Genomic DNA, 12,051 nt, shown 5'->3' with positions numbered 1-12,051 from the left:
CATCAAAATTTTTACTTCCTAAGCTTTTAACTTAACGACAATACATTTCTTCACTTAAATTCTATTGTTTTTTCACAATGAAAATTATATTCTTGAAGAAAGATTTATTATCGGCGTCGCCTCTACTCATTAATTTCAATGAGTTTTCATCAATTCATAAGTTGCTTTAATTTAAACTTGGTAATAGTTTTTATACAAATTTAATTGTTGTTTATGGGGAGTTGTAAACACGATTAATTATGCAACGGCATTTTTAAATTTGTCTTTAACTACTCATTTACTGAACTCTGTGACAAAGTCTTACATTCTTAAAGGTATATCTGTGTCACCTTTACTCCTTGAATGATAAAGACAGAAGTAACCGTAATTGTATTCTATTCCTCTAAAAACACAAAAATTTGACACAGACTTTATATATTTGATACTCAATACTCAATACTCAATCATTTATTGCATTCCATATGTTACAGAGATGGTAGAAAATAAATAGCAGTTCAATATGGACCCTGTTGGGCACGCAAAAAAATTTAGGAGAGAGGAAGAGGGCAGAATAATTGTATAATATTAATAATAGTTAAGTTATTACTCTATATCTCAATAGTTGTTGGTTTGTTTAGGCAGGATGATTTAAATTTACGATTGTTTTATCATCCAGAAACTCCTTTACGGTATAATATGCCTTTAATACGAGGAATCTTTTTAATTTATTAATAAATATGCTTATTTTAGTTTCTTGTCTAATTTCATTTGGCAGTTTATTATAGATTTGAATGGACATAATTAGGGGGCTAGTTGAGTGCATTTTAATTCGAGATTGAGGTTTATTTAGTTTGTTTTTGTTATGTCTAAAATTGTATCTTTTTTGTGTATCTTGGCAACTGGTGTAGTAATTTTGATGTTTTCTGACAAATTTACATAGTTCTAAAATGTATAAACAGGGTAGTGTAAGTATATTAAGTTTTTGAAAATGTGGTTTACAGCTGTCTGTCTGTTCTATGTTTGCTATTATCCTGATTAACTTTTTTTGTAATATAAAGATGGTTTGTGAGTCTGTACTGTTACCCCACAGCATGACTCCATAGCTGAGCCATGCTTGGGCATATGCGTAGTAGGTAACAAGTGCTGTTTGAAGGTTTGTTGTTCTTTTTATTTCGCGTAGGGCATATGAAAATTTTGACATTTTTGCTCTAATTTTTTGTATGTGGGATTTCCAATTTATGTGGGTATCAATAGATAAACCGAGTAGGGTAAATTCGTTTACTTGTTCTATTTTTATGTTATTAAAAGTGAAGTTAAGTTTTAAGGTGGGCTTTTGATGGGGGTGAAATGTGATTAATTTAGTTTTTGTGAAGTTAATTTCTAAGTTATGGTTGTCCATCCAGTTTACAGCTGTAGAAAGAAGAGAGTTTAATTTGGTGTTTATATTGTCGTTTGTTTGGCACGAGGTAAGCAAGGAGATATCGTCTGCGAATAGAACACAAGGCCCGTTTATAGTTTTAGGAAGATCATTAATATAGATAAGGAACAAAAGACAACCTATCACACTTCCTTGGGGAATAGACGCCTTAACTGGTTTGCTTTCAGATCTCACTTTAGTTATTAAGTTTGTTTTGTGGTCGAAGTATTCTATTTCTACGAGTTGTGTCCTATCCTTTAGATATGAGGCAAACCATTTATGAGCTTTTCCTCGTATTCCTATGCCATGTAGCTTGTCTAATAAAATGTTAAATTTCACCTTATCGTAGGCTTTGGTCATGTCGAGCAATATACCCACTGCATAGTTTTTATTGTTGACAATAGTTAGAGCCTCTTGTACATATTTGTAGACTGCTAACGTTGTAGACCTGCCTCTACGGAAACCGTTTTGGCATTCGTCGAGTAAGTTGTATTTCTCGCAAAAGAAGTATACGCGGTCACACATAGCCTTCTCAAAGATTTTAGAAGCAGTTGGTAACAGTGCTATAGGGCGGTAGTTATTTGGGTCGGTTTTGGATTTTTTCTTGTGTATTGGTTTAATCAAAGCGTGTTTTAGTTGGTTAGGAAAAATTCCTTCTTCAAACGACTGGTTAATTAGCTTGTAAAATGGTAGGGTAAGCTCATCTGCACATTGCTTTAGTAAAAATGGCGGAAGTTCATCGACTCCATAGCTCTTCTTATTTCGTAGATTTTTTATTATTCTGTTTACTTCGTAGGGATCGACAGGACTGAGAAACATGGTGTTTTCAGTCGGATATACTACAGGGGCTCCTTTTGCTATAGAGGTTTTTTCTCCAATAGAAGCAAAGAAGTCATTAAATATATTTGCTATTTGCTTAGGTTCCGTCATCAACTTATTATCTTTATGTAGTTTTATGTTAGTTTTTTCGCTTTGTATTGATTTATTTGTTACTTCTATATAAAATTTAAGTTTACAACTATTTGAGGCATTGTCCACAAGCCACCTATGGTACTGCAAAAACACCTTTATCTTCTTTACCTAACGATACATTCTGTCCACAGTAAATGGTCCCCTTCAACTGGGAGGATCCAGTATAGACCTGCAGCATCTAGCCAGGACTTTTGGCTGGAGACACGTGCCAACCAACCAGTACTTCGTGGGATGCATCAGCAACTTTACCTATAACGACTATGTGAGTATAAACAGTTTCTAAAGCTATATTTAGAATGCTATTAACTCAAAGAACAGTATTAAACTTTGAAACTAATAGATAAGGACTATTTTTGCTTGTCTTTAGGTCTATTTTGATTAACACAAACAAAAGTTATTAACTTCTGTTACTGAACTTCTAATTTGTTAATAGTTAGGTAAACAATCAGGGTCCTGAGAGTACAACCCCGTCATAAACTAGTATTATTATGGTTGTGAAAGCGTGACAATGCAATACACTGCTTAAAGCGCCATCTCTCGTCAACGCCCCCAATTACCAGATCAGTAGTCTTGACAAATCATTGAATTGATTAGTCTTTACAAACCCAAGGATTAAAAACAGAGTGAATATTTCCATAAGTTCAACATAACCCGGAAGAGCAATCTAAAAGAGACCTTAGCAGTATGAGATAAGGATCAAATTACCATACCCCATCTAATACAACTTTTTTTCCACAGATGTACAACCTGGGCGAACCGTCATTACATCAGAACGCTGATCCTAGTTGTCAACGAAGCATGTACACTGCCGTCACCTTTGGTATCGATACTAACTTCTTAGTGGCTATCCTGGTCTGCATCGTGATATTAGCAAGTAAGTTATAATAATATTACACAACTTTCAGACAGTGCCATCTAGTCTTAAAATGAGTAAAGCTACTAGACTACCTTTAAAACACTTATATAATATTTCAAAATATGATTACATACGTAGATTATATTATAGATGTCACCCAGACAGAACAAATGATCGTGCTCATTACGTCAAATCTCTACTCTTTTACATTTGTCGATATCTATTTTAACAACACGACATTTATATGCCGTTTCTATATTCCTTCATAACTCTCAAATTCCTAAACCGGGTTAGACGATTTAAGAGCTATCATTAAAGAAGTGAAGCGTATGTCAAATTTTTGGGTCAAGACTGGATGTAATAAATAAACTGTTTATTCTTAGATAATAAAAAAAGACTTGTCTATCCTGACTGATACCTGTCACATACAGATCACAGTCTTATTTATTTATTTATTTATTTATTTATTTATATATGTTGAATATAAATACAAAATCACACTAAATAATAACTTTTAATATTCTACCATCGCAATACATTAGGCTTTCCACATCAGCAAAAAATAAAAATTGTAACCTCAATCCATCGCTCCACCTGACGTCACATTACTCTGGACATATCAAACGAAGTTACCGTCAAATTGAATTAACAGCACATCAAACTGTGCCAAGTTGACCCGCAGGCCGCCTGTCAAAACTGAAACGACGTTAAGATGACAAAATAATATCATTGGAAAAATGTTTATTGAACCTTTTTGGTGACGGTCAATTGATTTGCCGTTACTACTTTGAATTAAGACGTTCTTGTTTTAAGTAAAAGCTATGTAATTCGGTGAAGTGTATCTTTTATAAAATTACTTTAAATAGTTTTCATTAATTAAACAAACAAACCGCAGGCGCGTTAAAATTACAAAGGAATAGAAAATACGGACTTTTTGATATCCTTCTTCTTGGTATCAATCTCGGACTAGTTGGGTGACAAGTTCTAATCAAGAGACTTCCAAAAAAAAAAAAATATCTAAACTGAAGCGGTTAATGATCGGAGTACAAATTAATAACTGCCTGTAATATGCTCATAAATAATCAAAAATAAATTTTTAGATCGAGTATTAGAGATTACACGCATTATTATGCGCACATCATCATTTCATCATTACTCAGCAAACTATCATCATCGGCTACGATCTCATAGTAACACCAATAAATTCTCAATTTGTGAGAGTATTCATAATTTTTCATCTTCAATAAATGGCGACCTTTTCTGCCAGGTTTCATTAATTAGAGAGCACTCTACGAAGCCGGCATAATGGACGATCTCCATAGTTATGAGACGGTGACTGAGCCTAATTTTAAGATATAAGATACTATAATTCTCTTATGAAACGTTGGCTTGTAGTGGGTTCTAGTTATAGATATTTTCTTTACACGTAGGTAAAGAAGAAAATATTTGTGTATCGTATGTGTATAACTTTCCATCCAATAGGTTGTAAAATCAATTATTATAAGACCGTTCACATATCTGACTCTGAAATCATTAAAAAAAGCACTACTTTTAAGTAACTTTAAGTCAAATAATGCTCATTAATAATCCTTTTATAGGCATGACATATTTAATTAGAATTGATAGTAACTGTAACTATATGACGAAATAAAAATTCGAAAACAAGTGCAACAAAGAAGGACAACTTTATAAAATTCAGTATCAGAAATTTTAAATTGGATTATTTATGTCGTTTAAAAAATTGAACCTTTTCCAAAAAATCTCACCAAACCTTTCTTTCAGTACTCCTGCTGGCTGTAGTAGTACACAGGCGTAGGGCAGACGCTTGGGCGGAAAAGGAACTGGACGACATCAGAGAAAACATCATCGCTTACGAAGACGAGGGCGGCGGCGAGGGTGACGCAGGATACGACCTGCATGTGCTGCGGCAAATGTATGACGGACCGCTGCCGGATACAGACACGTTTATGCAGAATAGAGGTAAGATACTAATTATAAGACCAGCCAAGTGACATTTTTAAAATCGTCATCGATAATAGAAATTGCTTGATTTTATGCAAATGATATTTCTTTTCGATTTAATTGACATTTTCATGTGACTTTGGCATTTAACATTCGGATGTTTACTTTTGACGTTAACGATTGTCGAAATGTCGCTTTCCTAGTGGGGCAGAGGAAAATTGACGAAGGGAAGACTACTTAAATGAGGAGAATTTGAATGGGTAGAATTAGGGTATTTTGAACTGAAATCGGTCGAAAGACGGAGAAATTAATCAAGGAGGAATGACCTTAGTTCCTAGATCTTTGAAAATGATCAAGGAACTATTCTAATTCTAATTGCTTCAGGAAAAATAACTCAATTTCATTACAATTTTTTTGCGCTTCGTAATTATCTATTTTTACCTATTACTTCTCATATAAAACAACGAAAGAAATCTATTCAAATTAAATAAAATTCAACCTACATTTACAATATTCATACTAGAATTTCCTATAAAATTATCTGACGATCGTCCGTTAAAACTATTTTCATTATCTGGAAGCTCGATTCGTTTAGTTCTCGATGAGATATCAGATATCGTCCGGTATTTTATTGGCATCCCTACTTTCAATGATTGCCATTCAGGCTTGAGTGAAATAAAACATATTAAAGTTACTTTTAGCATCACTGATTTATCGATTTAAATTATTTAAGCATCTATTGGAAAATTTTCGATTATAAGTTCACATTTTCATCATAGTCATCATCACTATCATCATATTTAATTCTTGTGATGTTAAATGGTTGCGACTACTTCATTATCAAAGTCAGGTGCTAATGGACAAACGCATTTATTGTCCTTATTTTTATATAGACATGATTTAACCACCAGTTGAAGTACCACAATAATTTCTATTTCTGAATAAACAAAACCCTGAAGTTACTACCCACGCTTTTCATCCACAATTCCATACATACCATATTTTTCAACCTCATTTTTCCCTCTAGGTATGGTAGGCGCAGCGCCAGATATCTCAGGCTTCCTAGACGACAAGAAGTCAGTTCTAGACCGGGATCCGGACATCACGCCTTACGACGACGTCCGCCATTACGCGTACGAGGGAGACGGGAATACTAGTGGCTCCCTCTCTTCACTAGCTAGCTGTAAGTATCTACTTTCTTTTAAATTTATACTGTTTCAGTCAATCTGACAATGGTCCAACCTGGGTGACCAAATTGTCCCTTTCAAAAACTCTAGATTCTAAAGGATATTTTAATATAAATCATGATCCATTTTGATGCATGGTAGAATCTGCTCTATATCTAGAAAGAATCTGATAGTGCTATAGCCAGCCGACGGCTTTATGGAACCCAGATTAAAATCCTAATTAAATTACTCTTTCCAAATAGGTACGGACGACGGCGACCTCAAATTCAACTACTTATCCACATTTGGACCTCGGTTCCGCAAACTAGCGGATATGTATGGGGATTCGGACGACGAGAGACCACACGAGGAGTCCTGGTGCTAGCGCCACGCTTGGCTCGTGTAGCCAGCTCGAAGGCCCAGTGCCCAGTGAAGGGAGAGACTAGACCAAGTTCAGATGCCTTACCGCTTCACAGCTTCCAGCGTTGTGTTGACAGTGACTAACAACCCACCGGAAAATACCCCCCTTTTATTGAAAATTGACGTTTGAAATCCTGTGATAATGTGACTATTTTTAAAGGTTTCGCTATGGGATTGTATGAAATTGTAACGGTTTTGTGACTTAGGTACAATATTGACGGAGTGATTGTTTTAGTTCCATTTTTTTTATAATGTTTCTTTTTTTTTTAAAAGGCGTTTTAATTTTACAGCTGACCTGCTGACTAGTTTGTAAATCGAGATGAGAAATCGATTCAGTTTATATCGATAGTTACGATCGAATGGCGTTGCAGATTGGATGTAAAATTTGATGTCCGTAGTCTAAAGCGTCGTTTCGATGTCGCTACCCGTAAAACAATGAAATAAAAAGTTTCGTTTGCACTAGTCGAGACTTTCAGGTAACTTAATATTACGTAATAGTTTATTGTAGTTGTAAACTTGAGGTCTAACAACTCTCAAAGTAAGGCTGTAGACAGACGGACTGCAGTTCAATTGCAGTCGGAGAGCAATCGGACTGTACAGTTGGTTTATTGCAGTTGTCAACTGCACTCAAACTGCACTTGAACTGCAATTTTCAATTGGATTGCAGTTGAAATGCTGAGTCTAGAGCCTTAGTCTTTCAATTGTTGGAGCGAGATGGCGCGCTACGGATCGTAGAGCGTGGTCTCTCTTCCACAACTGCAACGCACTTTAAGAGGAATTACTTTTTATACTACACAATTCTACTGATCCCTAAGCTATAATTTTTCATACGAACTTCAAACATTAACGTAGATATTTTTCGTAAGTTATACTGAAAGGAACAGTATTAAATTGTATACTTGCATTACACATTGGATTCAATTAAAACAATTGTGACATCCATCAATCCAAAAATGGTAAAATTCAATTTAAATAAATAAATGTATTCAATGATTATTGTATTAAAAAAAATCACATTTAAAAATGTTTTAAGAAAATGACTGATGTATCATTAGGCATCGTTGTAGATTCGCCTAAATTATTTCGAGTATGTAATTTTTATATTGTAAAGTGTAAACGGTAATTGTAAACGGAAAATGAGTGATGTTATAATATGTAAGACTTTTATACGTATTCATTTAGTTCTGTAACGCAATAGGTTGGCTTGTGTGTCATGGGTATGGGGCATTCCTTTAAAATGCAAAGAAATCACCTCTACAAGTATCAAAATAGTAAAAGAGACTATCAAACAATACCACTATCTCTTAAAATAAGACTGCATTTGTGAAAAAGAGATGTCACTCTACACCGTGTATATTGTTGTCTCGCTTCCACATCTGTAAGTCTTGCTTTAAGAGGTAGGTAGTTATATTTACTCAACGTTTATATTCCTAATAGCATATGTATTTATTAAAAAACACTTTTTTGCATCTTACTTCAGAATAGCGTGTTCCTTTGTCACCTGAACACAGCTTTATAATGCTGCAATAGTTTTTTTTAAATACGGCTGTTGTTTTGTGATTGAGCTCAATATTAAAAGGAATGTTCCTACCATAAACAATTGAAGACGGAACGGAAGTGCCATTTTGTCTATGTATTATGCTAAGCCATAGAGTTTATGTTGACACGCATTTTGTATTAATAGAAATGAGCTGGCCTAAAATTTAGGTATTACATTTTACAAATAGCAAAGTGTCATGGCAGACAAGAAAGTGATCCTTTAGTTTTGTGACTTGCTCCCAACACGGTGCGAATACAAAAAAAAAATGTAACTTTCATTTAAAATAGACGTATAATGTTAAATATTAGTTTCGGTAAATGTAAGGTCGTCTTAATTGAAATATAATAGATTATAATAATGTAAATATGTACAGCGATGGATAAACATTGTGTGAACTTAAATATTCAGTAAATTAACTTTTGTATGTTAAAATTAGGCAAATATACAAGGTGTCTTATCATTATGCATATCAACGAATTCTAATACTAAAATTTATCCTGTAATCGGATCCGTTGTTTGGACATGTTCTCGATGTGACATATGCCTAACTGTAATAACCTAGTAAGTAAAGTAATTATAAATAAATATTCTTTATTTATTTCGGACCAATAGAAAGCTATACCCGTAGAAATTTCGTTGAAACTAGTCTAAAACTAATTTGGATTTAAAGCACAATATTTTAAAATTTGAACTTATGTTTGTAGTATGAGCTTCCAATGATTTTCCTTCTTCAAATTTTTGAATGCGATTGGTTTATGATTTATCTTTTTTTTTTTAATAAATCGAACAAAAAGTATGCATATGGATTACATTTTTGTATACCATATTTTAGACGAATTCTTATTATTTTTGATGTGTCCATAGTGTTAAGTAGTCGTTCGCTTTATTTTCTTTTGTTATTGACATGTTGTTTTGTAATTAGAATGTAAGTAGGTTTAAGTTTTCTTTTTTTTATAATTTTGATACCGAGCCTATTCAGCTGTTACGTAGGTATTTAATGTTGTGTATTATTTTTACAACGTATAGTAAAATGAAAAAGTATATTCCTTATTTCAACATTATGACATACCCTCTTATGATGATTTAAGTTTTGTATAGAATACATTGATTCAGTAATCACAATGATTATTTATTTTTTGTAGCTTTTGTATCTTTATATCTTTATTTCTGGTGTTCTTATGATTGAAACTATTATCCAGTTATCCAAGCTTTTATAACGCGTACAAACGCTTGACGTCACGAATCCCCGTATTAGGTTATTTTTTTTCTATGATTTTTTTATTTTTTACTTGAGAAGCATTGGGCCAAGATTTCATGTTGGACCAATGTTTCCCAAACCACTCAAGTTAGTTGGCGATGTAAAAATTAACTTTGATTACATTCCATATACCTACGTTATTACTATAATGTTAATGATCAATTACTCGTACTTAGGCATTGTTGGTGGACATTTTTCAAAGATTACCACTCAAAAATGGCTACCTACAAATAGAACACTGCCATAAAAAGTAAGAATAGGAACGCTTTTAAAAGTTTTTTTTTTATTTATTGACTTGTACGCGAGGTTAATTTAAATGACAACTTTAAGCGATTAAGTGCCTTTTGTTCCGTACGAACATTATATTTTAATACATAAAGTAATTTTGAATTTCCATCGTACCGTTGGTACTGGCAGTAAACAATTTTTTTACTTATTTTCAGTCACTTGCATTTTTGAATTGAGAATTTGATTTTATTTTGTTTTAACTATTTCTACTAGTGAATGCGGATTTATAATTTTGATACTTGCAATTTTTAAAAAAAAAATTGATTAATGCGAGTGCAAGTGACTTGGATGGGTCCTTTTTCAATGAAACGCACGTCCAAACCTTTTGAATAAGAACCCATCATAAGTGTTACGATAAATATCGTTTTTATGATTAAAATGTACGATATGCATATAAGTTTATGTAAGTAAAGAGTATGTGTACCTAATTATCGAAGTAAAATGGATGCGTTAAGGTATAGACGAGTGCGACTGAAGATTGTCATATTATTATATAGGCTAGCTTGGACTTTGTTACATAGACATTAAGTATTCAAGGTCGATATTGGAATAAACGAAATGAAATAGATTTTGTTTGATTGTTTTAACCTTCTCCCCATTTATTTCTTACACTCCAGTCAGACGGACGGCATTTCAAGTGCAATCCATACGCTCATTGCAGTTCAAGTGCAGATTGAATGCAGTTGACATGACTGCAATAGTTTTGCAAACCAAACGTGTAGTCCGATTGCATTAAATTGCAGCCGGAATGCAATCATCTTTGATCTCCATAAAAAATACACATATAATGTATTAATTCGTTCAATATGATAAAACTATAGTACTAAAATGAAATTTGGAATCACCTGCCAAGTAGGTAAGCATGCGTGGATTTGAATAATATTTATTTGTTCAATGTGAAAGATCTTTGCTTCTATACGTAATATACTTGGATATTTTCATTAACTCATGAAAATAAATAAAAATTAAAACACGAACCTAGTTTTAATAACTGCATATTTTGAAAATTCTAGCCAGGCAAAGTTAGTAAGGATGAAAAAAGACAGAAATAAGTCAAAATATAGTCAAAAATATTTTTAATACTAAAGTGAAACTAGTCTTTGTGAAATTTCTGAAATGCTCCGAAGTTTCAAAACAATTTCTATTAAAGGAAAATCTCGCAAGTTACCTGCGTTTAGCGAGACAATATTAATTTTCGTCAAGTCTGCAGACACTTGAATACCTATATGAAAATACAGTCAGCCAAGACTAAGTGACTATGTAGGCATACCTAAATTACATAACAATTTTTCATTTCTAAACGTGGGTGATAATATTTAAGTAATAATATCACCCTGCCAAGAATGATGACCGAACTGCCAAGGTGTGTGTTGTGGCACTTGTAATAAAAAGTCCCCACTATAAAAAAAAATAAACAATATATATTTTTTTAAAGCAATCAACTACAATTATCAAAATTTTACGTTGAAATGCATGAGAACCTCTGGCTTTTTAAGTCGATTGTAATACACACAGCAATAAGGGCGAAACACAATACTTTCTGAGTTTCATTATTTTCCTATAATAATAAATTTACTAATTTCTCGTAAGCTTTGTCTCACACACTATACATTTATAATTTGATTTCGCTCTAACATTAATTGAATTTTTGTGAAATACCAAGCGATTCAAAGATTAAATTCCTCAATGCGGGAATTGTACTTTTAAAAAAAGTTGCCATCTTGTTGAGCTCAGTGTAACAATGGTATAAGTTTATAAATATACTGTTTTTATTAAAAAAAAAACCTAGTTATCAAAGTACCTAAACCGACTCAACCACGAACATAAAGAAACTCGCGACATCGCGTTTCGTTATTTAAAAATGCCCTTTCTTACATTTTAATACAACCATTTTACGTTACATTAATACTGGTACAGTATAATTTACTTGAGGTGCAAATCCACAATAGATCGTGACAGGTAGGCGTTCTAACTAGTCTTGACACTTTTATGTTGGGGCAACACGCAAGGCTCTTGTCAACTCGAGCGCACTATACTTGCGGTTCGTTTAAAACAGGTGAAGACAAAATGTCAAATGATTAGGTAAAGGAAAATAAAATTATACGAAAAAGAAAATGTTGCTGCTGAGGTGAAAATTTTGTGGGTTAATTGTAGTTTTTTAATGGATTGTTTTTAAGAAGATTCAAAATTTTC

General features: G+C 33.1%; 1 protein-coding gene across 2 annotated transcripts in view; it reads left to right on the top strand.

Moving 5' to 3' along the window:
• LOC113499480 (DE-cadherin) overlaps positions 1–7,714 on the top strand; it is a 519,450-nt gene extending 511,736 nt beyond the window's left edge. For both annotated transcript variants that reach the window (XM_026879984.1, XM_026879985.1), the window contains 5 exons: positions 2,500–2,630; positions 3,107–3,242; positions 5,007–5,204; positions 6,214–6,369; positions 6,616–7,714. In XM_026879984.1, coding sequence (XP_026735785.1) covers positions 2,500–2,630; positions 3,107–3,242; positions 5,007–5,204; positions 6,214–6,369; positions 6,616–6,737 — 743 coding nt within the window. In that variant the 3' untranslated portion in view covers positions 6,738–7,714. The remainder of the gene's footprint in view (positions 1–2,499; positions 2,631–3,106; positions 3,243–5,006; positions 5,205–6,213; positions 6,370–6,615) is intronic.
• Positions 7,715–12,051: the final 4,337 nt, after the last annotated feature.

This window comes from Trichoplusia ni, chromosome 12 (genome assembly GCF_003590095.1).
Source record: "Trichoplusia ni isolate ovarian cell line Hi5 chromosome 12, tn1, whole genome shotgun sequence".
NCBI lineage: Eukaryota > Metazoa > Arthropoda > Insecta > Lepidoptera > Noctuidae > Trichoplusia > Trichoplusia ni.
Note: the sequence above shows the minus strand (reverse complement) of the source record. Positions and strands in the feature narration are given on the sequence as shown.